The 27704-nt window shown below is 49.3% G+C and overlaps 1 protein-coding gene across 1 annotated transcript; it reads right to left on the minus strand.

The window, feature by feature from the left end:
- Positions 1–1094: 1094 nt before the first annotated feature.
- On the minus strand, positions 1095–24934 carry LOC307202269 (asialoglycoprotein receptor 1-like). Its single transcript, XM_079952130.1, has 8 exons — positions 24786–24934; positions 20550–20666; positions 11582–11677; positions 11207–11278; positions 9009–9095; positions 8547–8698; positions 6868–6974; positions 1095–3333 (listed from the first exon to the last, which is right to left on the minus strand). Exons 1-8 carry the CDS (start codon positions 24877–24879, stop codon positions 3183–3185), a joined length of 876 nt encoding a protein of 291 aa, XP_079808256.1. The 5' UTR covers positions 24880–24934; the 3' UTR covers positions 1095–3182.
- Positions 24935–27704: the final 2770 nt, after the last annotated feature.

The raw sequence follows: 27704 nt of genomic DNA on the forward strand, positions 1-27704 counted from the left end.
CAGAAGCTCAAAGCGTAGCAACAAACCAAGTTAGACAATATAGCGCATCGGTGTAGAACAGGGGTAGGCAGCCTAAGGCCCAGGGTCTGGATCCGGTCCAATTGCCTTCTAAATCCGGCCCGCGGATGGTCTGGGAATCAGTGTATTTTTACAAGCGTAGAATGTGTCTTTATTTAAAATGCATCTCTGGGTTATTTGTGGGGCATAGGAATTCGTTCATTTTTTTCCCCAAAATATAGTCTGGCCCCCCACAAGGTCTGAGGGATGGTGGACCGGCCCCCTCTGCCCTTGTAATAAAATTTTTAGGTCTTATACATAAAATAAATGCTGCATTGTGCAAAATATGAGGAAGCCAGGGCTGAACTGATATTACCCTTGCTGGTACTTTTCCCGGGAAAATCAGAGGCTCACTATGTCAGGTTCCTATTGGAAGACCAGACAAATGCTAGAACATTAGCAGTGGCAAAGTTTTTATCGGTGGTTGCAAGAACAAACAATCCCTATATTCTGAACTAAATGCTTGTTTAACCTGGAGGTAGGCTGTCTGAATTGTGTATTGTTTTGTAATGATTTGTTGGGTCTCTGGACCGTAATAAAGATTGATGATTAAAATAAATGTTCATAAATGTACCAATGTCTGGAGCAGCACAGGAAACGCCTGGAAACGATGCCTTATGAGGATCGGCTAAGGGAGCTGGGCATGTTTAGCCTGGAGAAGAGGAGGTTAAGGGGTGATATGATAGCCATGTTCAAATATATAAAAGGATGTCACATAGAGGAGGGGAAAAGGTTGTTTTCTGCTGCTCAAGAGACACGGAGCAATGGTTCCAAACTACAAGAAAGAAGATTCCACCTAAACATTAGGAAGAACTTCCTGACAGTAAGAGCTGTTTGACAGTGGAATTTGCTGCCAAGGAGTGTGGTGGAGTCTCCTTCTTTGGAGGTCTTTAAGCAGAGGCTTGACAACCATATGTCAGGAGTGCTCTGATGGTGTTTCCTGCTTGGCAGGGGGTTGGACTCTATGGCCCTTGGGGTCTCTTCCAACTCTAGGATTCTATGATTCTATGATTCTATGAAAGGCAAACAAACATTCCTTTCAGAAGACAATCTCATCATGCTTTATTTGCTTTCGTAAAAGATACAGTTGATTTCCTGTATAACCGTAGGTTTGTTTATTTTCATTTATCTATTGAATAAAATCAAACAGAACTTGGTTGTAAAATTTAAAAAAGCAATTTATTTAGGTTCATAACTTGCAGATTTTCTGACCTTGAGGCCAGGGTCTCAGACCTGCCTCATCTCAGTTATCCTGTCTTCACAACAAGATATATTTTCTGTTTTATGTATTAAAGGGGATGAAGCAAAGTCAGGTCTCTGCCTAATCCTGAATGCACAGGATCGCATTGGTCTTGTGTGAACCTTACGTAGTTGGAAAAAAATAAAACAAACTTCATTAAAAAACCAGAAGCCTTTTTATTAGGAATTATAGGTACCAATATACTAAAGGAGCAGAAAGGACTTTTTATGTATGGGACAACAGCCGCTCAGATGGTACTAGCCCAGAGATGGAAAGAAGAAAGAGTCGCTAACTCAGGAAACAAGAACTTTTAATAAAAATGGGGGGGGGAAAATACAAGCAGAGGACCTTAAGGTCCTTGAATAATCATAGTTTAGAGGAAGTCAGATTATCTTCCACCAGGGGCAGGGCCTTCTCAGTGGTGGCTCTGACCTGGTGGAATGCTCTGTCCCAGGAGACCAGGGCCCTGCAGGATTTAACCTCCTTCCGCTGGGCCTGTAAGACAGAGCTATTCCGCCTGGCCTTTAATTTGAATTCAGCCTGATCTTTTATTTCCCTTCCCTTCCCTTTTTATGAAGATTACCCGCTCTGAGACCCCACAGCTAATTCTTCCCTGGCCTCCTCACTGGCCCAAGTAGGACCAATTCAGCCAGCTAGCCCTGGGGATTATCTGATTGATTTTTGATTTTTGATTTTTATTGTTATTCGTGTTTTTATACTGTATTTTATGCTGCTTTTATAATTAAGTGTTTAAAATTTGTTGTTAGCTGCCCTGAGCCTGGTTTTTGAACCGGGAAGGGCAGGGCGGGGTATAAATAAAAAATTATTATTATTATTATTATTATTATTAATAATAATAATTAGGAGACCACAGCAAGCAGATGGAAACACTAGCAGGGTTTTAATTTCACTTGTAGCATAACAATTACCATGGATAATATGGATTGATATAAAATATAGATTATGGAATAATATACAGTTATAAAAGTTGAGAACGAGATCCACGGAGGGTGGGGGAAGTCGTGAGATTCAGAGTAATCTCTATATATATGGAGATGTATTTGGCTTGTTTAAATTTTGTATCTGAAATGATTTTCAAAAAAAGAAAGCATAAAAACAACTAGAAAAGAAATCGCTTGTGTGGAACTCTCCGTGTCAGAGTGACAGAACCGGGTTTTTTGGAGGGGACCTTCCTGTTTCCTCTATTTATTTATTTTTAAAGATTCTTTATTACAAAACAATTTACACAGAACATAAACAAAGCGACAAACAACATAAACAGACCATAGACACTGACTAACAACACCTCATTTGACATTACACACCCTTTAACTTCCAATTCACCTCATTGCGCTTTTTATACCTTACTAGTCTATAGGCAACTTCATTTTTATTATTCTTTCCCGTTAATTATCAGTAGAAATTTTCACTTCATAATTTCCTTAAACTCCAAGATTCAGTCCTAATCTGTCAGGAGATTTGTGTCATTACAGTACTTTTAAAGATATTCTTTAAACCTTATCCAATCTTTACTAAATTTCCGGCTGGAATTTCCTCTTAATTCTCCCAGTCATCCTTGCAAGTTCCGAATATTCTATCGTCTTTGCTTGCCAACCAGTTTTTGTGGAGATGACATCGCTTTTCCAATTTTTTTGCTATTAAAATCCTCGCCGCTGTGGCTGCATACATAAAGAGGGTTCTGTGGGGGGGTTTTTGTAGATCAGTGGACAGAACACCTAACAAAAAGGCTTCAGGGTTATTTTTTTCCCGAAACGAGAATTTGAAGATCGTTTTGAGTTCCTTGTATATTATATCCCAAAATTCTCTTCTCTTGGTGCAGTACCACCACATGTGCATAAAGGCACCAACTTCCTTCCCGTTTCCTCTAGAGGCCCAGCTCCATCTCGCACATCCAGGGGAACCGGCGAGAGCAGTGGTTGTCGTTCCAAAGGCCGTTGGAATAAGCCTGGACACAGTCCTCTCCGCCTCCCAGTCCGTGGCCGTACCAGTGGTCCGGCTGCCCTTCAGCCCAGTCCCTAAAACAACAGAACCAAAAAAATTCATCATTTGCAGTGTTCTTGAAAGGAGGGATGGGGAAAACATTTAATGCGTCGCTGATGTTACGATATACGATATACGATATCTTTATTGTCATTGTCCCATACAGAACAATGAAATTGAAAAACTACATAAAACATTCAAAACCCCTAAAAACTCTGAAACCCCATTTCAAAATACACTATACTATACTATAAAATACACTATACTATAGAGATGTTGTTCTCCGATTTAGGTAGAAAAAGGTCCAGTGGTGCCCCGCAAGACGAATGCCTCGCAAGATGAAAAACCCGCTAGACGAAAGGGTTTTCCGTTTTTCGAGGCGCTTCGCAAGACGAATTTCCCTATGGGCTTGCTTCGCAAGACGAAAACGTCTTGCGAGTCTTGCGATTTTTTTCACTCCCCCCCCCTTTTTCTAAGCCGCTAAACCGCTAATAGCTGCTTAGCCGCTTAGCCGCTAATAGCGCTAATAGCGCTAAGTCACTAAGCCGCTAATAGGGATGCTTCGCAAGACGAAAAAAACGCTAGACGAAGAGACTCGCGGAACGGATTCTTTTCGTCTTGCAAGGCACCACTGTAAAGGTAAAGGATCTCTGTGTGGGAATGTTCAGGAAGGCAGGAGAGGATATATTGTTTATTACTCTCCTTCCTAACTTGCGCTAGGGACGCGGGTGGCGCTGTGGGTTAAACCACAGAGCCTAAGGCTTGCCGATCAGAAGGTTGGCGGTTCGAATCCCCACGACGGGGTGAGCTCCCGTTGCTCGGTCCCTGCTCCTGCCAACCTAGCAGTTCAAAAGCACGTCAAAGTGCAAGTAGATAAAGAGGTACCGCTCCGGTGGGAAGGTGAACAGTGTTTCTGTGCGCTGCTCTGATTCACCAGAAGCGGTTTAGTCATGCTGGCCACATGACCCGGAAGCTGTACGCCGGCTCCCTCGGCCAGTAAAGCCAGATGAGCGCCGCAACCCCAGAGTCGGCCACGACTGGACCTAATGGTTAGGGGTCCCTTTACCTTTACCTTTAACTTGTGCTAGCAAGTTCTTTTACTTAGCAGAGTTTTACAGTCCCGCTTGGACTACTGCAATGCGCTCTACGTGGGGCTACCTTTGAAGGTGACCCCGAAACTACAACTAATCCAGAATGCAGCAGCTAGACTGGGGACTGGGAGTGGCCGCCAAGACCACATAACACCAATCCTGAAAGACCTACATTGGCTCCCAGTACGTTTCCGAGCACAATTCAAAGTGTTGGTGCTGACCTTGAAAGCCCTAAATGGCCTCAAAGACCCAGTATCCTTGAAGGAGCATCTCCACCCCCACCGTTCTGCCCGGACGCTGAGGTCCAGCTCCGAGGGCCTTCTTGCAGTTCCCTCATTGCGAGAAGCAAAGCTACAGGAAACCAGGCAAAGGGCCTTCTCGGTGGTGGCACCTGCCCTGTGGAACGCCCTCCCATCAGATGTCAAAGAGATAAACAACTACTTTACATTCAGAAGACATCTGAACGCAGCCTCTTGGGACAGAGCGTTCCACCAGATCGGGGCCACAACTGAAAAAGCCCTGGCTCTGGTTGAGGCCAGTCTAACCTCCCTGTGGCCCAAGACCTCCAAGATGTTTTTAGTTGAAGGCCATAAGGTCCTCCGTGGGACATACCAGGAGAGGCGGCCCCAGAGGTACGAGACTTCACCCCCAAAAGTACACAAATACATTTTCTCCTGAGACAGAAGGATTCCGGCATTAATTATTAGTGCCAAAACAGTATAAGCAGCTTACGAATGCGAGAATAAATTACACGGGCGTTAAAAATCTCTGCACCCAGAATTTAAACACACAATGCAAATTGCCTTTCTTGGAACACTCTGTAAAAGTGAGATATTTTCTTTCTTTCTTTTCTTTCTTTCTTTCTTTCTTTCTTTCTTTCTGAACATAAGCTGGGAACATAAGCTGAGCCCTGAGGCCGGATGATGAGGATAATGTGAGTTAGGGCAGGGGGCTGGAGTCTGACTGGGAGAGAGGGGCGGTGGTTTGTGGGGAACTGCGCCAGCCAGGAGGCAAGAATCAGGGTTTGGGGGAAGCTTCAGAGCAGGAGGGTGGAGGGATTGGAAAAAGAGGCAGGCCAGGAAAGTGTAGGACCAGGCGCTGCCCAGCCTCTCCTGCACCAGAGCCAGAGGTGGAATGAAAAGAAAAGAGCAGAGGACTTTTCCAGGAGGGCGTCATCTCTGTCTGCATGCATGCAGCCCGCCAGGGGGAAAGTACCGTATTTTTCGCTCCATAAGACACACTTTTTCCTTCTTAAAATCTAAGGGGAAACGTCTGTGCGTCTTATGGAGCGAGTGTGTGGTCCCTGAGGCTGGGGGGGGGGGCCCAGGCTTGCCCCGCCAGCCCCGACCTACTCTTTGGGGCTTCCCCAACCGCCAGCCCCAAAGAGCAGGTAAAAAGGAACCCGAAGCCTCCGGAGTGCAGTGGGAACCCCCGCTGCGCTCCGGAGACTTCGAGTTGCCTTCACTGAAGGCGACTGAAGGCACCATGAACGCACCGAACGCACCTTGTTTTAGAGGGGGAGAACAAGAGAGAAAAAATCTCCCCCTCTCTGCGCAGCGCCCCTTCAGCGAAGCGGCAGGAGAAATGGAAGGGGCTCCGTTTCTTGTTCTCCCCCTCTAAAACAAGGTGCGTCCTATGGTCAGGTGCGTCTTATAGAGCGAAAAATACGGTGTTTAAATTGGCAGAATGGGAATCGTCCCCTGTTGCTGCAACTTTGCCATAAAGCACAGAGCTGGGAATAGCCGCCATATGCTAGACTGCTGTGCTGCAGAAGTGACTTTAATAATAATAATAATAATAATAATAATAATAATAATAATTTATTTGTACCCAGCCCCTCTAGGCGGCTTCCAACAAAAATTAAAAATTGAATGTTATCTTTGGCGTTTCCGAACACAATTCAAAATGTTGGTGCTGACCTTGAAAGCCCTAAACGGCCTCAAAGGCCCAGTAGACCTGAAGGAGCGTCTCCACCCCCATCGTCCAGCCCGGACACTGAGGTCCAGCTCCGAGGGCCTCCTGGCGGTTCCCTCCCTGCGAGAAGCCAAGTTACAGGGAACCAGGCAGAAGGCCTTCTTGGTGGTGGCACCCGCCCTGTGGAACGCCCTCCCACCAGATGTCAAAGAGAAAAATAACTACCAGACTTTTAGAAGACATCTGAAGGCAGCCCTGTTTAGGGAAGCTTTTAATGTTTGATGCATTACTGTATTTTAATATTTTGTTGGAAGCCGACCAGAGTGGCTGGGGAAGCCCAGCCAGATGGGCGGGGTATAAATAATAAATTATTATTATTATTATTTATTATTGGCACTTCCTCCCAGAGTCTTGCTGGTCAAGCCTCGTGTTTCTTTTATTAATCAGAGCCCAATCCTTCCTTGCTTTTGGGACGCAACAGGAGATTTCTTTAGCTGTGATGACAGCACTGCAGAGGGGTGGAGTGGGGAACAGCCGCGTCTGTGCGTGGGGCACCGAACTCACTCTTGCTGGAGCATGTACGAAGTCCCGTCAACCCACTTCCAGACTCCCGTGACGTCCGTCAGGCCGATCCACATGTCACCGGACCTCCAGCGCTGATTCACGAATCTCTGGGGGGGGGGGGGAGAAACGTCGCTGCGTGTCAAAGAGCAAGCAGGCAATAAATCACACCGTTCAAAGTCGGAGTTAGCCCTTTATTAACGAGAACAGGGCCGGATTTCGGTTTGGCGAGGCCCTAAGCCACTGAAGGTAATGGGGCCCTTTCTATGTCCAGCCGTCCTTTGCCAACAACAAATTGTCGCTGTTTTTCTGTGTTGAATATATGTCATATGGTCATTTATGGATCTCATAGGTATCTCAAGCCATTTGAACATGCAGAATGTAGGCACCCTATATATAGAAAGGAGCAAACCTGTGATATTTTAGGGAGCAGGCGGGGCCCACGACTTACATCATAAGAGAATGAAAGGTAAAGATAAAGGTACCCCTGACCGTTAGGTCCAGTCGCGGACGACTCCATTGTCTTTTGCTTACCTGTGTTAAGGGCTTATTTGTGTCTGAATAGGGTGAGCCTGTGGCCTGGATTCAGGGATTAAAGCATTAACCATCACAAAAGAATAGCCAGGCTGCCCAGGTAAAGCAATCAGGGACCATTATCAGGTATCCTGGCAGACAGGATTTCCGCTGTAGACCGCCTCCTTCTGTGATATAGGTATGATGTTTTGGGCTACAGGGCGGACAATTTAAAATGTCTATATAAGGGCAGGCACACCTTTGTTCGGGGTCCTCCTCCTTTCCTGCGTGTGAGGGGAGCAGCCTGTTGCAACAGATCAATAAAGATCAGGCTTACAAGCTGCTTTGCTTCTCAATGTTCTCTGCTTGGCCTCTGTTATTTGCTCTGACCAATGGAGAATCTGCAAAGGACTCTATACGGGCTCTTGTGTCCCCCATAAGGGAATAAGGGCAGATTTTTGTTTATTACAATAGGAAAAGAAACCTTCGGGTAAAGGGTTGTTCGGTGAGGTGGGGGGAATTTATCTAAGGGAGAGGAAAAAGTGCTGTCGCGCCCATCTCAAGGACTGGCACATGTCAGCATTGCCCTTGAGCCAGTGTCACCAACTGGACTCATGCGCTTCAACCCCGACTGGGCTAGGCGAGCTGGGTAGCACTTCCAGAGACCACCAGGTCAAAGTGCTGTGGACTCACAGCTTAGAGTTGTGAGCACCGGATTCACTTCCACAATACAGTCGTCGCACAGCAGAGTATAGCAGAGTCTGGCAGAGTATAAACGACTCGGAGAGCAGCTCTGTAGAATATCTTCTTTTATTCTATAACTACAACTATGATACAAAACTATATACAGAGCTAAATAGGTCTAAGCATAAATGAATGCTGCACTGAGTGTCTGCAGCTGCTCTTAGCAGCAACCTTATCTCTACACACGATCTCTAACACTCAGTCTCTCTCTCTCTCCGACACACTGACTGACTTGGTGCTGGAGCTGAATAAGTAGAAAGCAAAACACTGCTCCTCCTCTCTGGAGAATCAGCAGACTCGTCAGGAGATTCTTGGATATGGGAGGGGTGAAATCTCCCCATGCACACCGAAGCACCTGACTCCCTTTGCCACCCACCCACCACCCTGGGACAGGCCTCCAAAACCCACCCCCCACCCCCACCTACTTTCTCTTTCGGCGAGTTGATGATCACCAGGTGAGCCTCTTTCTTTTCGCAGTCCAGCTTGGCCTGGTTCCAAGAAGCCGCGTCCTGAGACATCCAGTAGCAGCTCTCCTCAAAATTCTTCCAGCCTTTTGGGCAGCACCCGGTTTTGCTCCCTATAGCGGACGGTGGAGGGGAGAGGAAAGGTTTGAGGAGTGGTTACCTGCTTGCAAGAGCTGCACCCATAACCCCCCACCTCTGGGGGGGGGGCGGGAAATGTTTTCGGCACCGTTATAAGAAAAAACTGCTCCTCTTCCCCTTATGGGGTATCCAAGAGCCTGTATAGCATGGGTAGGCAAACTAAGGCCCCGGGGCAGGATCCGGCCCAATCGCCTTCTCAATCCGGTCCAGGAATCAGCGTGTTTTTACATGAGTAGAATGTGTCCTTTTATTTAAAGGAGATGAAATAAATGTGCGGTCTCTTACCGTTGCTTCTCATCTCCACTAGCTCACAGCGGAAAGCTCTCGAGTCTTGATTTAAGGTGTCCAACTGGCCTTCGACTTGTTTCTTGACTGGAAGAAAAGACAGAGGATAAAGGAGCATAATGCAAAGGGAGCGAGGCTGCATACTTTCTTCCTGGCCAAATCCTGAGCACGCTAAGGAAACCAGTGTCCTACCCAGGGGAGTCTTACGCATATGCAGTGCCGGGGTGCGGTGCTTGTAAACAAAAATTTGCCCTTTCCCCCTTATGGGATACCCAAGAGCCCATATAGAGTCCTTACGTAGGTTCCCTATTGGTAGGAGAGAATAACAGAGGCCAACCAGAGAATATTGAGAAGGAAGCAGCTAGTAAGCCTGATCTTTATTGATCTGTTGCAACAGGGTCCCTCACTCCCCACATGCAGGAGGGAGGAGGAACCCAGAACAATATGGACATTTTAATTCCCTGCCCTGGAACTCAAGACCACCCCTCCATACATCATACATATATCCCAGAAGGGGTGTAACCTAAGACCACCCCCCAGATACATCATACCTACATCACAGAAAAGGCGGTCTACAGCAGAAATCTGAGTGACTTGTTTATCTGCCAGGTTACCTGTTTAATGGTCACTTGATTGGATTGCCTGGGGAGCCTGGCCAGTCTTTTGTAATGATAAATACTTAGTTCCTGAGCCAGGTCACAGCCTCACACCCTATTCATATCTTAAATGTGCCCTTAAGACAGGATTTGTGAAGGAAAAAGACAACGGGGAGGTTTCCCACTTCGACCATGAAGAAATAATTGAGGTCAATTTGTTCAGGACTTTTTTTTCTGTGGGGTTTTCAGACATGTGGTTTATATAGTTATGTGCGTGTTTGCTTGGTACATTTATGAACATGTATTACATATCTATGGGGACGCGGGTCACTCTGTGGGTTAAACCACAGAGCCTACGCCTTGCCGATCAGAAAGTCGGTGGTTCGAATCCCCGCAACGGGGTGAGCTCCCGTTGCTCGGTCCCTGCTCCTGCCAACCTAGCAGTTCGAAAGCACGTCAAGTGCAAGTAGATAAATAGGTACAGCTCCGGCGGGAAGGTAAATGCCGTTTCCATGCTCTGCTCTGGTTCACCAGAAGCGGCTTTGTCATGCTGGCCACATGACCCGGAAGCTGTACGCCGGCTCCCTCGGCCAGTAAAACGAGATGAGCACCGCAACCCCAGAGTCGTCCGCGACTGGACCTAATGTTCAGGGGTCCCTTTACCTTTATTACATATCTAAAACCTTAAAATTCTTATCACAACGGCAACTGAGCAAAGCTCATGTGAGCAGCATGCGCTGGGCGCTAATCCCAGGTGCGCAGGAGCTGCAGTGCTCTGACGGGCTGAGCTCGGCTCGGCAGCGGCTGTTGACTCTTCCCAATCCCAGACTCCAAATCTCGCCCCCGGACTCCCGGCCTGGCACACCTGAAAGCCCGGCGCCCAGGTGCCCCGCACCCCTAGCACCTATGGGTAACACAGCCCTAGCCCCACCAAACTCCCAAGCTAGCACAGCGGAACCGGAGGTCTCTCGGCGAGATCCAAGGCCAGAGCGGCTCAGGTTCAGCAAAGGACACTTTGCTTTTCCCAGCAGCACAGCTCAGGTCTTACAAAGCGTCCATTTGCCAGGCCCAAGGTCTGAGCTCCTGTGTGCTTTCTTCCCAGTGTGGTTCAGAGCAGTGGACTCGTAATCTGATGAACCGGGTTCGAGTCTCCGCTCCTCCACATGCAGCTGCTGAGTTACCTTGGGCCAGTCACACTTCTCTGAGGTCTCTCAGCCCCACTCACCTCACAGTGTGTTTGTTGTGGGGGAGGAAGGGAAAGGAGATGGTTAGCCGCTTTGAGACTCCTGAAGGGGAGTGAAAGGCGGGATATCAAATCTAAATGCTTCTTCCAGCCCCTGGCCAACCAGATTACAACGAGGAGAGGCAGGACTGAGAGGTGGAGATATGCTTCAGAGGTCCAGACTATGGGGAGCTCCGAAAAATCAACAATTATAATTTGGATTATAATTTGGTCTTTTTTATTTTAATTGGATTATGATTGGATAGATTAAGTGGATGCTTTTTATTGGAAAATTAATAAAAATGATTTTTTAAAAAAGGAGATGGGGGGGAACTCGCACCCACACCACATATTGCATGCTCATTCATGGGGCCACCCACCTTTCTCCATCTTCGAAACCTGGTCATTCATCGTTTTCTCCAGCATGGCCAGTTTTGTTCTGGTGCCGTTCCCTGGAATCGGAAACACGGCGGCGATGTGAAAAACTGCTTCCTGTTTGCGCTTCTTCTTCTTTCCTCCTCCCTCCCCAATCCTCTTTCCTTGTGTGTCGCGTCTTTCAGATCGGACGCTGAAGCACAGAGACCACCTTTAGAAGCTGCTCTGGGAGAGCTTTTTGGTGGCTGACATGCAGGGCGAAAGGGCTTTGGTTGTGGGAAGGCAGCAGACCAATAAAAGGATGTCCACTGTCTCTGTGTAGTCTGCTCTAACCACTGGGTCTCAGCACCTCCTCCTGCTCCTCCCATCCCTTCACTTACTCTTCTCTTGGATGCTGCTGAGCCCCGCTTTCACCGTCAGGTTCAAACTCTTGAGAGCCTCCTTCGCCGCCCCTTGATCTCCGCTGAAACGAGCCCCTGGTGGGAAGCAGGTGAAGAGCAAAATTTGAACTCGGCTCTTTCCCTTTTACACACGCTCACCCCTTCTTTCTTGGCAGTCACTCTTGGTGCACGCTCGTCTCCTGCTTGAACCACTCTCCTCACCCCGGTTTACATATGTAAGAATTGCAGAATCATAGAATTAGAATTAGACATCATGCGAAAGGCTGGGCTGGATGAATCTCTAGCCGGAATTAAGATTGCCGTATGAAATATCAACAACCTCAGATATGCAGATGGCACAACCTTGATGGTAGAAAGTGAGGAGGAATTAAAGAACCTTTTAATGAGGGTGAAAGAGGAGAGCGCAAAATATGGTCTGACGCTCAAGATCAAAAAAACGAAGATCATGGCCACTGGTCCCATCACCTCCTGGCAAATAGAAGGGGAAGAAATGGAGGCAGTGAGAGATTTTACTTTCTTGGGCTCCATGATCACTGCAGGTGGTGACAGCAGCCACAAAATTAAAAAACGCCTGCTCCTTGGGAGAAAAGCAATGACAAACCTAGACAGCATCTTAAAAAGCAGAGACATCACCTTGCCAACAAAGGTCTGTATACTTAAAGCTCTGGTTTTCCCAGTAGTGATGTATGGAAGTGAGAGTTGGACCATCAAGAAGGCTGATCGCTGAAGAATGGATGCTTTTGAATTCTGGTGCTGGAGGAGACTCTTGAGAGTCCCATGGACTGGCAAGAAGATCCAACCTCTCCATTCTGAAGGAAATCAGCCCTGAGTGCTCACTGGAAGGACAGATCCTGAAGCTGAGGCTCCAAGACTATGGAGTTAAAGGTAAAGGTAAAGGAGTTAAAGGTAAAGGGACCCATGACCATTAGGTCCAGTTGTGACCGACTCTGGGGTTGCGATGCTCATCTCACTTTTTGGCCAAGGGAGCTGGCATACAGCTTCCGGGTCGTGTGGCCAGCATGACTAAGCCGCTTCTGGCGATTCAGAGCAGCGCACGGAAATGCCGTTTACCTTCCCTCCGGAGCGGTACCTATTTATCTACTTGCACTTTGACATGCTTTTGAACTGCTAGGTTGGCAGGAGCAGGGACCGAGCAACAGGAGCTCACCCCGTTGCGGGGATTCGAACCACCGACCTTCTGATCGGCAAGTCCTAGGCTCTGTGGTTTAACCCACAGCACCACCCGCATCCCCAACATGGGGATTAGCAGCTAATAAAAGTTTGGGTTCTCTTTTGTTTGGGGCTTCCATCTTGTGGCAGGTGGGAGTCCTGTCGCGACAGTCTTCAATAAAGACGAAGCCTACTGGCTGCTGTTTTGCTCTGTTATTCCTGGCTGGTGTCCTTGTTTCTTGTCCAAGGGAGCCCTCAGATTTCTCCGTTAACAGCTACAGCTGAGAAATTGCCCTTCTCCTGTATCTTGCACACTCACGTCCCTGTTTTGCACACTCCATTTTTTGCACACTCATCAGTCACACTTCAAGCCATGGCCCCTGCCTTGCGGACTATCTGGGGTGTGTGTCCATGCGCTGCAAAACCTTTCATATATATATATATATATATATATATATATGACGCACCAGACCACAAGATGCACCTAGTTTTTGGAGGAGGAAAACAAGAAAAAAATATTCTGAATCTCAGAAGCCAGAACAGCAAGAGGGATCGCTGCTGTGGTGGGATAATGAGCAGCTTGTGCGTTAAAGCTGGATCCCTCAGAGCTCACTCTGTGTAGTGAAACCCTGCCTTGAGAAGAGCCCTTGAGCATGGCTCCCTCAGTCGCTGGTAGAATCTGACAGTGGGCGTTTGCGGAAACGTTTCCAACATAAGAGCTGTTTCACAGACATGCGCCTCCTGGATTCCCTGCGTGACAGCTTCCGGCGGGGGGTGGGAGTCCTTATGGGCTGTTCTGATACCTCCTCGCTGTTCTCACTGGAAGTATCCCAGAGCCTCCCCTCCGACTCCCTTTCCTTTGGAGCTCCCGCACTCCCCCTACTGGTTCCCTCTTCTCCTGAAGAAGAGGCTCTCCTATTCTGCTGAAGCCTTCTCACCACCTGTCCTTCCGATGGCAGTTCCCTGACATCCACCTCCCCCCCAGGGCCCCCTTCACCCCCTCCCGCCTCTTCTCCTACTGGCGGCGAGGACGGAAATCCCTGGAAGGAACTCCCCTCATCCTCCGAGGATTCAAACACTTCTAACCACGGCCTACCGCCTCTTTCCCCCTCTTCCTCTCCTTCGTCGGAATCTGTTTCCACCTCCACTTCCGACTCTGGGAACCCTTCAAATTCCCCTTCCTCATCTGTAGTCCCGAAGTGTTCCCTCCTAAACCTTGCCACTGGTTGTGGTTTACTTGGGAAACGCCGATGAAACGTTTCTATTAAAATCTCGTCCTTGACTTCCTCTGCCGGTACCCATGCGTTTTCTGACTCTTCCTCCCCCTCCCATTCTACCAAGTATTCCACCTGATTCCCCTTCCACCTGGAATCAATGATCCCTGCCACATCCATGTTGCGTTCTCTCTCTTCTATGACGGGTGTCCGGGTGACCTCCCTCTCACGTTCCCCCCACTCACACCCCTCTCTGTAGGGCGACAGTAATGACCTGTGAAATACTGGGTGCAATTTCATGTGACTGGGCAATCGGAGTTTGAATGCTACTGGGTTGACCTGCTGTATGACCTCAAAGGGTCCCAACCGTTTGGGTCTCAATTTCTTACACCCTCCCTTGAACGGCAGTCCTTGGGTGGATAGCCACACCCGGTTACCCACCCTTATGGTTTCGCCTTCCCTCCTATTTCTGTCAGCTTGCTTCTTATATTCTTCTTTGGCTTTCTCTAAGTTGAGTTGGAGCTGACGGTGGATCGCTTCCATCTCTTCAACAAAATTTTCCGCTGCAGGTACACTCCACCTTCCCCCGCCCTCTCCTGGAAACGCCCGAGGATGACCCCCATAATTGGCTAGAAAGGGACTCATCCCTGTGGACGCGTTCTCCGCGTTGTTGTAGGCAAATTCTGCCAGAGGTAACCAGTCCACCCAATCAGTTTCTCTGTCCTTTACATAACACCTCAGATATTGTTGCAAAACCCCGTTTGCCCTTTCTGCTTGCCCATTTGTTTCTGGGTGCCTGGCGGTGGAAAAACTTACCTCCACATGCAACATGCTCATTAGTTTCCTCCAGAACCTTGAAGTAAATTGTTTTCCTCTGTCGCTCAAAACCCTCAAGGGGGCGCCATGCAACCTAAAAATGTGCTCCACAAACAACCTTGCGGTTTCTTCCGCTGTCACTGCATGTGAACAAGCTATAAAGTGGCACATCTTAGTTAGTAGATCTACCACCACCATGACCGCGGTTTTCCCTTTGGATCTCGGTAGATCGGTCATGAAGTCTATGGATACCATCTCCCATGGCCTTTCTGGGGTGGGTAAGGGTTCCAATAACCCCGCTGGCGCCAACCTCTCTCCCTTTGCTCTTTGGCACCTGTCGCATCCCCTGACATACTCCCGCACGTCCTCCCGCACCTTGGGCCACCAAAACTCCCTGGTAACCAACCACATGGTTTTGTGCTGCCCGAAGTGCCCGGCCGTGGGGCTGTCATGCAACTGCTTAAGCACTCGCCCTCTTAGTTCCCCACCTGGTATGTAGAGCGCCCCTTTGTAATATAGTTTTCCGTTCTTTTCCTCAAACCCCCCTGCGTTTTCACCTGTCTCCCTGAGTTCCCTAAGTTTCTCTTGGGCATATTCATCGTTTTCAATACCCTCTACCAGTTCTCTTTGCCCCACCAATGCCGCCCCACAAACCCAGTGGTCCTCTGAGATGATATGTCTTTCTTCCGCCCCTCCTTCCCCCTCCAAGTACTCAGGTTTTCTGGAGAGAGCGTCCGCCCTGACATTCTCAGCCCCTGGCACGTAGCGAATCTCAAAATTGAACTTGGAGAACTCTTGCGCCCATCTTACTTGTCTCTGGTTCAACACTCGGGCTGTTCTCCAGTATTCTAGATTTTTGTGGTCTGTCCGTACTTGAACCTTGTGTTGCGCTCCAATCAACAGGTGTCTCCATCTCTTGAACGCTTCGTGGATAGCGAGTAATTCTCTGTCGTACACTGTATAATTCCTCTCAGACTTGTTCAATTTCCTCGAGAAGAAGGCACACGGCTTCCATTCCGACGTATTCGCTCCTGGCTGCAGAAGCACGGCCCCCACCGCTCTGTCAGACGCGTCGGTTTCCACCCTCATCGGCTGCTGCAGATCCACGTGTAAAAGTTGTTCTTCCGAAGCAAACGCCCTCTTTAAACTTTCGAAAGCTCGCTGCGCTTCTTCCGTCCAGACAAATTTCTTCTTACTGCTGAGACAATCCGTGATGGGGGCTGTTAAATGGGCGAAGTTCTTGATGAACTTCCGATAGAAGTTTCCGAACCCCAAAAACCTCTGCACATCCTTCTTAGTTTTCGGTGGCCTCCATTCCAGCACTGCTTGCACCTTGCTAGGATCCATGGCCAGCCCCTTGTCCGACAACCGGTACCCAAGGAATTCCACCTCCCTGGCGTGAAACTGACACTTCTCCAGTTTCACCCACAGCTGGTTTTCTTGCAGTTTGCTCAGTACTTCTCTTACATCTCGCACATGCTGCTCTTCATCCTCTGAGTACACCAGCACATCGTCCAAGAACGCAGCGCAGTTCTTGTACAGCAATGGTCCTAGTACGTGATTAATAAATGATTGAAATACTGCGGAACCCGCCTGGAGGCCGAAAGGCATAACGCAGTACTCAAATGCCCCCAAGGGGGTGAACATAGTGGTTTTCCACTCATCTCCCTTTCTCATACGTATCAGGTTATACGCCCCCCTCAGGTCCAGCTTGGTAAAAATCTTCCCTTTTCTCACCCGGGTCAGAATGTCATCGATTCTGGGCATAGGGAAGGTCACGGGTTCGGACACTGCGTTTAGGGCCCTGAAATCCACAATTAATCTCGGTTTGTCCGAGTTTTTTTTGTCTACAAAGAACACTGGGCTACCCCCCACCGCTCGTGACTCCCTGATGAACCCACGCTTGAGGTTTTTGTCAATAAACTCCCTTAGCTCCTGCATCTCTCTGTCCGACATTGCATACACCTTGCCCACTGGCAATTGCGCTCCTGGAAGTAAGTTGATTTGGCAGTCAAAGGCTCTGTGCGGGGGTAGTTTATCTGCTTCCCTTTCGCTGAAGACGTCGGCAAAATCTGCATATTGTCGTGGTACCCTACCTTGTTCCATTGCTTCTATCTTTGCTAACGTGGCCTGAGTGCCTGCTTGGCCCCCTTTTTCTGTGCAGTGTCCCATACAATGTGCTGACCCAAAGGAAACCACTCTCTGATGCCATCCCACAAGCGGATCATGCAGCGCTAGCCAGCTCATCCCCAAAATGATGGGCGCTCCTCCCAACGTGGCTATATTAAACGCTATCCGTTCCGTGTGTCTTGCCACCCTCATTGTCATGGGGACCGTCTGCTGGTCTACTTCTCCCCCCAACAGCGCCCTCCCATCAATCGTGGTCACCTGCAGGGGATTTTTTAAAGGAATGGTTTGTATCTGATGGGCGGCTGCAAACTCCTTACTCATAAAGTTGCAGGAGCTGCCTGAGTCTAATAGCGCCTTCACTTTTAGTGGGTGTCCGTTTGCCAGCTCCAGCAATACCTCTATTACAAGAGCTGGTCTTGGGGGTTCCGGCGTGGGCACATTTACTGTTCCTTGGCCTGGCTGCTGTGCCCCGTCGGTGGCAGCCAGGCGTTGGCTTTTACTTGCTCCTTAGCTCCTTCTCCCTCCTCCCCAACAGCTCCCGCCATTCCTTGCCATTCCTTTCTTTGCGGACAAACTCTGGCAAAATGACCTGGCTGTTGGCAGAGAAAACATTTCTTGGCGCCTTTCCCCTCCTTCTTCCGCCCTTCACTGGGGTTTGAAATTGCGCGCGCGCGCGCTGTTCCGATTTCCATCGGCTCTGCTGGCAGAGAAGGCTGCTCTGGCATCTCTGGAATGCGGAAATCCCTCCAACGCTCCCCTTTCCCTTCCCGCTTCTCCAAGGCTCTGGCCTCCTGGCGTGAGCCTATGGCCAGCGCTGATTTAGTCAGAAGGTCCATAGACTCCGCCCTGGGCCCCCGGGAAAGTTCGTCTTTCACTGCCGAAGATAGTCCTTCTTCGAACAGCATTTGTATCGGTTCCGCTGACAAATCCCATCCTAATTTATGGATCAACATGGTGAACTCAGTCCAGTACTCACGGACAGATCGGTTCCCTTGTTTACACGCCATTAACTGCCTGCGCGCCACTCCCTGCTCAATCTCGCTGGAAAACATCAGATCCATGGCGCGAAAAAACTTCCTTGTGTCCCTTAGGGCTTCATTATTGGCTGCCATTAGTGGCCTCACCCAATCTCGGGCTGTGCCTTCGAGATGCCCAATCACAAAACCAACCCTCGAATCCTCATCAGGAAAATCATCAAACTGCAGATTGAGGGCATATTGCATCTCTGTCCTGAAGGCTTGATAATTCCTGGGATCACCCCCAAACTTCTGCACCAGTCCTGGCACTTTCCTCGAGAGCTGGGCGGCTTTCCCCTTTTCTGCATCATGAGCCCTCCTCTCCTCCAGCCTCGCCGTTTGCAGAGCTAACTGTACCTCCAACATCCTGTACCTTTCTTCCAGGCTAGGACCGGCTGCAGCTGCTCCCCCATCTCCGCCTCCGGCTGGGTTGCTCATGATGCCTCTCTTTGCACAAGCTGCTTTCAGGGACTGTCAGATTGCTGTGGTGGGATAATGAGCAGCTTGTGCGTTAAAGCTGGATCCCTCAGAGCTCACTCTGTGTAGTGAAACCCTGCCTTGAGAAGAGCCCTTGAGCATGGCTCCCTCAGTCGCTGGTAGAATCTGACAGTGGGCGTTTGCGGAAACGTTTCCAACATAAGAGCTGTTTCACAGACATGCGCCTCCTGGATTCCCTGCGTGACAGCTTCCGGCGGGGGGTGGGAGTCCTTATGGGCTGTTCTGATACCTCCTCGCTGTTCTCACTGGAAGTATCCCAGAGCCTCCCCTCCGACTCCCTTTCCTTTGGAGCTCCCGCACTCCCCCTACTGGTTCCCTCTTCTCCTGAAGAAGAGGCTCTTCTATTCTGCTGAAGCCTTCTCACCACCTGTCCTTCCGATGGCAGTTCCCTGACAGCTGCGCAGTGAAAGCAGCAATCCCTCTTGCTGTTCTGGCTTCTGGGATAGCTGTGCAGCCTGCATTCGCCCCATAAGACGCACACACATTTCCCCTTACTTTTTAGGAGGGAAAAAGTGAGTCTTATAGAGCAAAAAATACGGTATATATTTTTATCAGTGACCTATATTAAAGGGGCTAGAGGGAATACTTCTCTCTGTCTCCAGACATGTAGCTTGCCTGCAGACGCTTTTATTTTATTTTATTTTATTTTATTTTATTTTATTTTATTTTATTTTATTTTATTTTATTTATTTTATTTTATATGCCCTGCCCTCCCAAGACTTTGCAAATTTTATTACTGGAAAAGGAAAAAAAAAACGCAGGTGGCGGCAATTCAGTTAAGAGGACGATGTGTGCAAGATAAGCTGTTTTGGGGCCCTTGGAACAACGATGATAAAACCACCGTCTTGGCAAGGCTAAGTTAATTAATTGGCGCAGTGGGAGCAAGAAGGCGGCATCCCAGGCGAGCTCTGTAATGAATTTTTTTGCATTTTGGCAGTTTCATAGCTTCAAAATCCCTTCCTCCAGGTTGGAGCACTTTAAGGTCAGAGCAATTGGAAGTGATGGGAGGAAGCCGGGCGAAGGTTCAAGAGGAACTTTTTAATCAGTGAGGAAGCTGGGTTTCCCCCCCAAAAAACCCAGAACAAAATCCGGCAGAGATACATTCTGCATCTAATTTGTCAAAAAAAGGGACGCGGGTGGCGCTGTGGGTTAAACCAGAGCCTAGGGCTTGCTGATCAGAAGGTCATCGGTTCGAATCCCCGTGGCGGGGTGAGCTCCCGTTGCTCAGTCCCTGCTCCTGCCAACCTGGCAGTTTGAAAGCACGTCAAAGTGCAAGTAGATAAATAGGTACCACTCTGCCAGGAAGGTCAACGGCGTTTCCATGTGCTGCTCTGGTTTGCCAGAAGCGGCTTAGTCATGCTGGCCACATGACCCGGAAGATGGACGCCGGCTCCCTCAGCCAGTAAAGCGAGATGAGCGCCACAACCCCAGAGTCAGCCACGACTGGACCTAATGGTCAGGGGTCCTTTTTTAATTTGTCAAAAAAGAGAAAAGGGAAGGAGGGAGAACACACACACAAAAAAATATCTTTAGGAGCCAGGCGAAAACATTCCCCTGGAAATGTGGGCATCCGATGAATGTTGAGAGATTCAGGACAGTGTTATAGGAATTTTGAGGTCTTAGGTAAATGTAAAGGGACCCCTGACCGTCTTGGCATATTTTAGTTAAATATGCTAAGATAACTTAATTGGAAAAACCTGCAAATACCAGATAGGCTTAGGATTTAAATATGTGATATTATAGAACAACATGTTTAAATTTAAAGTGTAAAGAAAGAAAGACATTAATTGATTAAGTTAATTTTATGAGAAATTTGTTACCAGGATATATACTGAAACTCAGCCAGGGGGATTTGAGGAAGTCACTCAACAATGTTACTAAGATTGGATTAAGTACAGTTAAGGTTTATGTTTGTTTGTCTAAAGCTTTGGGGAAATTAATTTTAAAAATTGGGGGAAAGAAAGGAAAAGAAAAATTCAGCATGCCCTAGCGGGGTGCAGTCCCAGGTATCTGGAGGCTGAGGGCACCAGGTTGGGGAAGCCGGATTCTGCACACCAAATCGCCCAATTCCTTTCCCCCAATGCTGTGACGCCCATCACTCACTCTGAATTCCAAGCAGAGCCACCGAGAGAGTCAGGACAAAGCAGAACCCCATCAGGACCAAGACGAGGCGGTTGGTGGGGCAGATCCGGCGCCAGGGCGACTGGAATGGAGGCAGCGCTGTGGGGAGAAAAAGAGGGGTGTCTCATGGGTCTACTCTCAGTCTCCTCTACCCCAGGCTAAACATCCCCGGCTCCCTCGACCGTTCCTCATCAGGCTCCAAACCAGGGGTCAGCAAAGTTTTTCAGCAGGGGGCCGGTCCACTGTCCCTCAGACCTTGTGGGGGGCCGGACTATATTTTGGAAAACAAAAAACAAATTCCTGTGCCCCACAGATAACCCAGAGATGCATTTTAAATAAAAAGCGCACATTCTACTCATGTGAAAACACCAGGCAGGCCCCACAAATAACCCAGAGATGCATTTTAAATAAATGGACACATTTTCTACTTATGTAAAAACGCACTGATTCCTGGACCGTCCGCCGGCCGGATTTAGAAGGCAATTGGGCCAGATCCGGCCCCCGGGCCTTAGTTTGCCTACCCATGCTCCAAACCCTTAGTCAGGCATCCCCAAACTCAGCCCTCCAGCTGTTTTGGGACTACAGCTCCCATCATCCCTAGCTAACAGGACCAGTGGTCAGGGATGATGGGAACTGTAGTCCCAAAACAGCTGGAGGGCCAATTTTAGGGGTGCCTGCCCTTGGTCACCCTCCTCTGCACATGTTCCAGCTTGTCAATCTCCTTCTAAAACGGAGGTGCCCAGAACTGGACAGAGAACTAAGTTCCAGTTGAGATTCCCACATTGCAAGGGGTTGGGCTGGATGACCCCTGGGGAACCCTTCTAACTCCACAATTCTATGACCTTTGTTAATGTACATTTCCAAGCACTGACCGTTTCCAGAAGAAAGCAGCCGACTTTCTCCAGTGGCGGGTAGTCCGTGTAACAGGAAGGCTTAGCCCTGCTCTCTCCCCAGGCCAAATTCCCCTCACACCCCGTGCCAGATTCATGTATAAGCCAAACAAGCTATAGCTTAGCGCCCCACTCTCTTGGGGGCTCCCAAAAAAGTTAAAGGAAAAAACCTGGATGTACTTTTCCAAAATATAAGATAAAAAATAAATAAAATAAAACCTACCTACAGGAACAGGTTTTGTGTTGTATAGGCTCCTAGGATGTAAGTCATGGGCCTCGCCTGCTCGCCTGCTCCCTAAAATATCACGGGTTTGCTCCTTTCTATATATAGGGGGCCTACATTCTGCTATTTATAATTGTTCATAAAGGTAAAGGTAAAGGACCCCTGACCATTAGGTCCAGTCGTGGTTGACTCTGGGGTTGTGGCGCTCATCTCGTTTTATTGGCCGAGGGAGCCGGCGTACAGCTTCCGGGTCATGGGGCCAGCATGACTAAGCTGCTTCTAGTGAACCAGAGCAGCGCACGGAAACGCCGTTTACCTTCCTGCCGGAGCGGTACCTATTTATCTACTTGTACTTTGAGGTGCTTTCGAACTGCTAGGTTGGCAGGAGCAGGGACCGAGCAACGGGAGCTCACCCCGTCACAGGGATTCGAACCGCCAACTTCTCATCGGCAAGTCCTAGGCTCTGTGGTTTAACCCACAGCGCCACCCGTGTCCCTATAATTGTTTGTAGTTTGCACCATATATTACACCTATTATCATTTCATGTTATAGCAAGTTTCTAGAGACTGGATGATGAGCCCTTGTAAATTGTGTTTCTAAAGGAGCTTTTGTTATCGCCCAATGCCAATGTGTTTGCATTATGACGTTTGCTATGAGTTAAAAATCATTTTCAGTTAGAGCTTAATAATATTTCACTACTAATATACCGTATTTTTCGCCCCATAGGACGCACCGGCCCATAGGACGCACCAAGTTTTTTGGGGGGGAAATAAAGGGAAAAAAAATTATTTCCCCCCCAGGCGCTTGTGGGGCCGGCAGCGGGGAGTTGCGCTCTTCTCCCCGCCGCCCGCCTGCAGACCAGGTCTGGGGACAGCGGGAAGACACGCTGCGCCTCCCAGCTGTCCCCGGAGCTTGCAGGGCTGGCGGTGGGGAGAAGCACGCGTCTCCCCGCCGTCAGTCTCCAAACCACATCGGGAGATAGTGGGATGGCGGCATTCCACCTCCCCGCTGTCCCCCGACCTTGTGGGGCTGGCGGTGGGGCTCTCCTGAAGCCTGGAGAGCGAGAGGGGTCGGTGCGCACTGACCCCTCTCGCTCTCCAGGCTTCAGCGAAAGCCTGCATTCGCCCCATAGGACGCACACACATTTCCCCTTCATTTTTGGAGGGGAAAAAGTGCGTCCTATAGGGCGAAAAATACGGTACTTCTTAATTGTATTTCAGTTCAACAATCACTTTGATAAAATACATACAATGGATGCTCAGGCTGCGAACGTGATCCGTGCAGGATGCACGTTTGCAACCCGCAGCGTTCGCAACCCGCGTCTGCACATGTTGTGATTCGGTGCTTCTGCGCACGCGCAGCCGGCAAAACCCAGAAGTAACCCGTTCCGGTACTTCCGGATTTCGGCAGTCCGCAACCCGAAAAAACACAGCCTGAAGCGGCTGTAACCCGAGGTATGACTGTGATGTGCAAATGGCTTGAGATACCTATGAGATCCATCAATGACCATATAGCATACCGTATTTTTCACTCCATAAGACGCACTTTTCCCTCCTAAAAAGTAAGGGGAAATGTGTGTGCGTCTTAGGGAGCGAATGCAGGGGGGGAGGCAGGCAGGAAAAGCCCCCAAAAGCCGCACACAGGCTCCGCGCGGCTCTTGCGGGCTTTTCCTCAAGAGGGAGAAGGGACTGACGCGGCCAGTCCCTTCTCGCTCCTCGTAGAAAAGCCCGCAGGAGCCGTGCGCTCCTTAAAGGGTGTGCGGCTCCTGTGGGCTTTTGTGGGAGGTGGGGGTATTGCCATAGCCGCGCGCAGCCTCTCCCTGCCGAAGAGGTTGCGCGGGGCTAAAGAAGCCATAGCCGTGCGCAGCTTCTCCCGGCCGGAGAGGTTGCAGGGGCCAAAGAAGCCATAGCCGTGCGCAGCTTCTCCCGGCCGGAAAGGTTGCAGGGGCCAAAGAAGCCATAGCCGTGCGCAGCCTCTCCCTGCCGAAGAGGTTGCAGGGGCCAAAGAAGCCATAGCCCTGCGCAGCTTCTCCCGGCCGAAGAGGTTGCAGGGGCCAAAGAAGCCATAGCCGTGCGCAGCTTCTCCCGGCCGGAAAGGTTGCAGGGACCAAAGAAGCCATAGCCGTGCGCAGCCTCTCCCTGCCGAAGAGGTTGCAGGGGCCAAAGAAGCCATAGCCCTGCGCAGCCTCTCCCGGCCGAAGAGGTTGCAGGGGCCAAAGAAGCCATAGCCGTGCGCAGCCTCTCCCTGCCGGAGTGGTTGCGCGGGGCCAAATAAGCCATAGCCGTGCGCAGCCTCTCCCTGCCGAAGAGGTTGTGCGGGGCTAAAGAAGCCATAGCCATGCGCAGCCTCTCCTGGCTGGTTGCGCATGGCTATGGCAGAAGCCGAGACAGCCAGTGGGATGCATCCTGCTCGCTGTCTTGGCTTCTCTGCTCTATGGGGCTGGGGGGGGGGGGGAAACCCGGGCTTCCCCGGCAGCCCCAAGAAGCTCGCGGAGCAGGGGGAAGACTGCGCACCATTCCGCTGCTCCCCGACCTGCTCTTTGGGGCTGGCGGTGGGCTTCCCCCCGCCAGCCCCAAAGAGCAGGTTGAAAGGAACCTGAAGCCTCCGGAGCGCAGCGGAAACTCCCGCCCCGCTCTTGAGGCTTTGGGTTGCCTTCTCTGAAGCCTGGAGAGTGAGAGGGGCCGTGCACACCGACCCCTCTCGCTCTCCTACAGGCTTCCAAGGTAGCCGCCTGAAGGCGACTGAACGCACCTTGAACGGCACCTTGTTTTAGAGGGGCAGAACAAGAAAAAAATATTCTCCCCCTCTCTGCGCAGAGTCTCCTGCCACTTCGCTGAAGGGGCGCTGGGCAGAGAGGGGGAGAATTTTTTTTTCTTGTTCTCCCCCTCTAAAACAAGGTGCGTCCTGTGGTCGGGTGCGTCCTATAGAGCGAAAAATACTGTATATTCCACACACAAAAACAGTGACAATTTGGTGTTGACAAAGGACAGCTGGACATAGAAAGGGCCCCATTGCCTTCAGGAGCTGAGGGCCGCGTCAAACCTAAATCCGGCTCTCCCCACACCCAGTCCTATGGGCCGGCCCCGCTCCATCCCCCCTGCGTACCTCTCCCGAAGTGCTGCCCGCGTTCACCTGGCACATCCAAGCTTTGGAGATCTTCGTACTCTTTGGCCACGCTGGGTTCGGGAGGAGGGTCCATGTCGATGGAGGTGGAGCGAGGCGGAATATCCGGTGGGACCTCAAAGCTGCAAAGATGAGTTAGGCTTTCAACTCTGCAACCCTTGGACTACTCCCTCGCTTTCCCTTTCTTTGGGCTTACCTTTTCTCGCCCAGTGTTCTTTCTGCCCATATATTCTTTTTCATAATAATACATAAATATAATTTTTAATTTATACCCCACCCTTTCCGGGCTCAGGGCAGCTAACAACAAATTCAAAACACTTAAATGATGCAATGAAAAAACAGCATAAAATACAGTATGAAACATGAATAACAATAAATTCAGAATACAAAAATAAATTTAGGGGGGAAATCCATCCAGTAAACATTAGATGATCCCCAGGGCTAGCTGGCTAAGTTAGTCCTATTTGGGCCAGCGAAGAGACCAGGGAAGAATTAGCTGTGGGATCCCAGAGCGGCTAATCTTCATAAAAATAATAAATAATAAAATTTATTAATATCCCGCCCTCCCCAGCCAAGACCAGGCTCAGGGCGGCTAACACCAAATATAAAAACAATTGATTGAAATACAGCTCAAAAAACAAGATTAAAACACAAGATTAAAACATGAAAATGCAGACTATTAAACATGAAAAGCTTTTCTAAACAGGGCTGCCTTCAGATGTCTACTTGCTTGGGAAAAGAAGTTGTCATCTCCCTGGCACGGAAGGGGTCCTTTCACCGGGTCGCTCTTGAGTTGGGGGGCCACGGGCGCTTCCGAAAATCGTAGCTCCCTCTTCTCCCCGTCAAAAACGTCAACCTGGGCAAAGTTTGAACAAAGTCATGACCTGCCAACGAACCAATTTCCCAATCGGCGCCAACCAAATCCCACAGCCAAAAGTGGGCAGGTTGGCGGGTGCCCAGGGGGCAGGATTGCCACAGGGCAAGCTGCCACAGAAGAGGGATGGGGGCAAGGTTTTGGGGCATCTGGGGTGGCCTGGCTGCCCCCGTTTTACCTCCTCCCTCCTTTTTCCAAATTAAAAAATTTCAGGCCCTCATCCTGTTCCTGATCACCGCGCGGCTCAATGACCTTTGCTCTGTCAATATTATTTCTCCCCAAAGCGGCCTTTCCAAAATGCTACCACCCCACAGAAAGTTGGGGGGGGGGGATTTTCAGATGGTTGGTGTAAAAAAAAAAAAATATTAAGGTCTTTTTTTATATATATATAATTTTTTATTAGTTTTTTAACATATCATTTCCAACAGTAATTAAACATACTTTTACATCTTATTCAACTTTTTTTGACTTCCATCAGTCCTGTCTGAAAATTTTCCAATCTAATCTCTCAGTATGCATTTCTTATTTTCCCTCTTAAATTTCAAACTCAGAACCAATATCTCTATCTTTTTCTACTTTGTAACACTTTGTATATTTCTCCTTACAAAAGCTAGCGTAATTTGTTGGTTACAGTTGCTCTTCAAATATTTCTTCCAATCTTCTGTGAATCTCTGGTCCTGCAGGTTTCCGAATCCTTTTTTGTTCTATTCTGCATAGTCCATTAATTTCTTCACATAAGGAAACGGTGATGCAGAGGCTTTCCCCATTTCCTCCTCCTTCCAGAGAAACATTTGAGGTCAATTTGGCAGAGTCCAAGTGGCTTCAGGATTGCTCTCCCATACTATTTCAGACACATGGTTTACATACTTATGTATGTATTTGCCTTGTACATTTGTTGTTGTTGTTGAATTGTTTAGTCATGTCCGCCTCTTCGTGACCCCCTGGACCAGAGCACGCCAGGCCCTCCTGTCTTCCACTGCCTCCCGCAGTTTGGTCAAACTCATGTTTGTAGCTTCGAGAACACTGTCCCACCATCTCGTCCTCCGTCGTCCCCTTCTCCTTGCGCCCTCCATCTTTCCCAACATCAGGGTCTTTTCCAGGGAGTCTTCTCTACTCCTGAGGTGGCCAAAGTCTTGGAGCCTCAGCTTCAGGATCTGTCCTTCCAGTGAACATTTATGTACATTTATGAACATTTAATTGTACATTTATGAACATTTAATTTATATATGGGACGCGGGTGGCCACAGAGCCTAGGACTTGCCGATCGGAAGGTTGGCGGTTCAAATCCCCGCGATGGGGTGAGCTCCCATTGCTCGGTCCCAGCTCCTGCCAATCTAGCAGTTCGAAAGCACGTCAAAGTGCAAGTAGATAAATAGGTACCGCTCCGGTGGGAAGGTAAATGGCCTTTCTGTGTGCTGCTCTGGTTCGCCAGAAGCAGCTTAGTCCTGCTGGCCACATGACCCGGAAGCTGTATGCCGGCTCCCTTGGCCAGTAAAGCGAGATGAGCACCGCAACCCCAGAGTCGGCCACGCCTGGACCTAATGGTCAGGGGTCCCTTTACCTTTACCTTAAATTTATATGTTTGAGACCTTAAATTCTTATAACAATCTAGACCAGGAGTCAGCAAACTTTTTCAGCAAACTTTTTCAAACTTTTTTCAGTCCTTTCAAATAAAAGGGCACAGTCTACTCATGTAAAAACACGCTGATTCTCGGACCGTCCGTGGGCCGGATTGAGAAGGCGATTGGGCCGGATCCAGCCCCAGGGCCTTAGTTTGCTACCCATGATGTAGACCTTGCCTAGCTGGGTGGGTTTCCCCAGCCACTCTGGGCAGCTCCCAACAAAATATTAAAAACAGGATAAAGCCTCAAACATTCCCCACATTCAGCTTCCTCGGAGTCCCACAACTTCCAGCGTTATGAGAGAGGGAGAAAACTGCCACCTCCCTGAACTGCCATTCGGGTCACATCCATGTTGTTGTTGTCTAGTGGTGTCCGCCTCTTCGTGACCCCCTGGACCAGAGCACG

Source organism: Podarcis cretensis (genome assembly GCF_951804945.1).
Source record: "Podarcis cretensis genome assembly, chromosome: 13".
Classification (NCBI taxonomy): domain Eukaryota; kingdom Metazoa; phylum Chordata; class Lepidosauria; order Squamata; family Lacertidae; genus Podarcis; species Podarcis cretensis.

Coding starts and splice junctions, on each gene's coding strand:
- LOC307202269 (XM_079952130.1), bottom strand. CDS start 24,879: ATGGACCCTCCTCCCGAACCCAGCGTGGCCAAAGAGTACGAAGATCTC. Junction 6,975..8,546: donor TCAACTCGCCGAAAGAGAAA/GTAGGTGGGGGT, acceptor CCCCCCCCCCAG/AGATTCGTGAATCAGCGCTG. Junction 3,334..6,867: donor TCGTACATGCTCCAGCAAGA/GTGAGTTCGGTG, acceptor CTGTTGTTTTAG/GGACTGGGCTGAAGGGCAGC.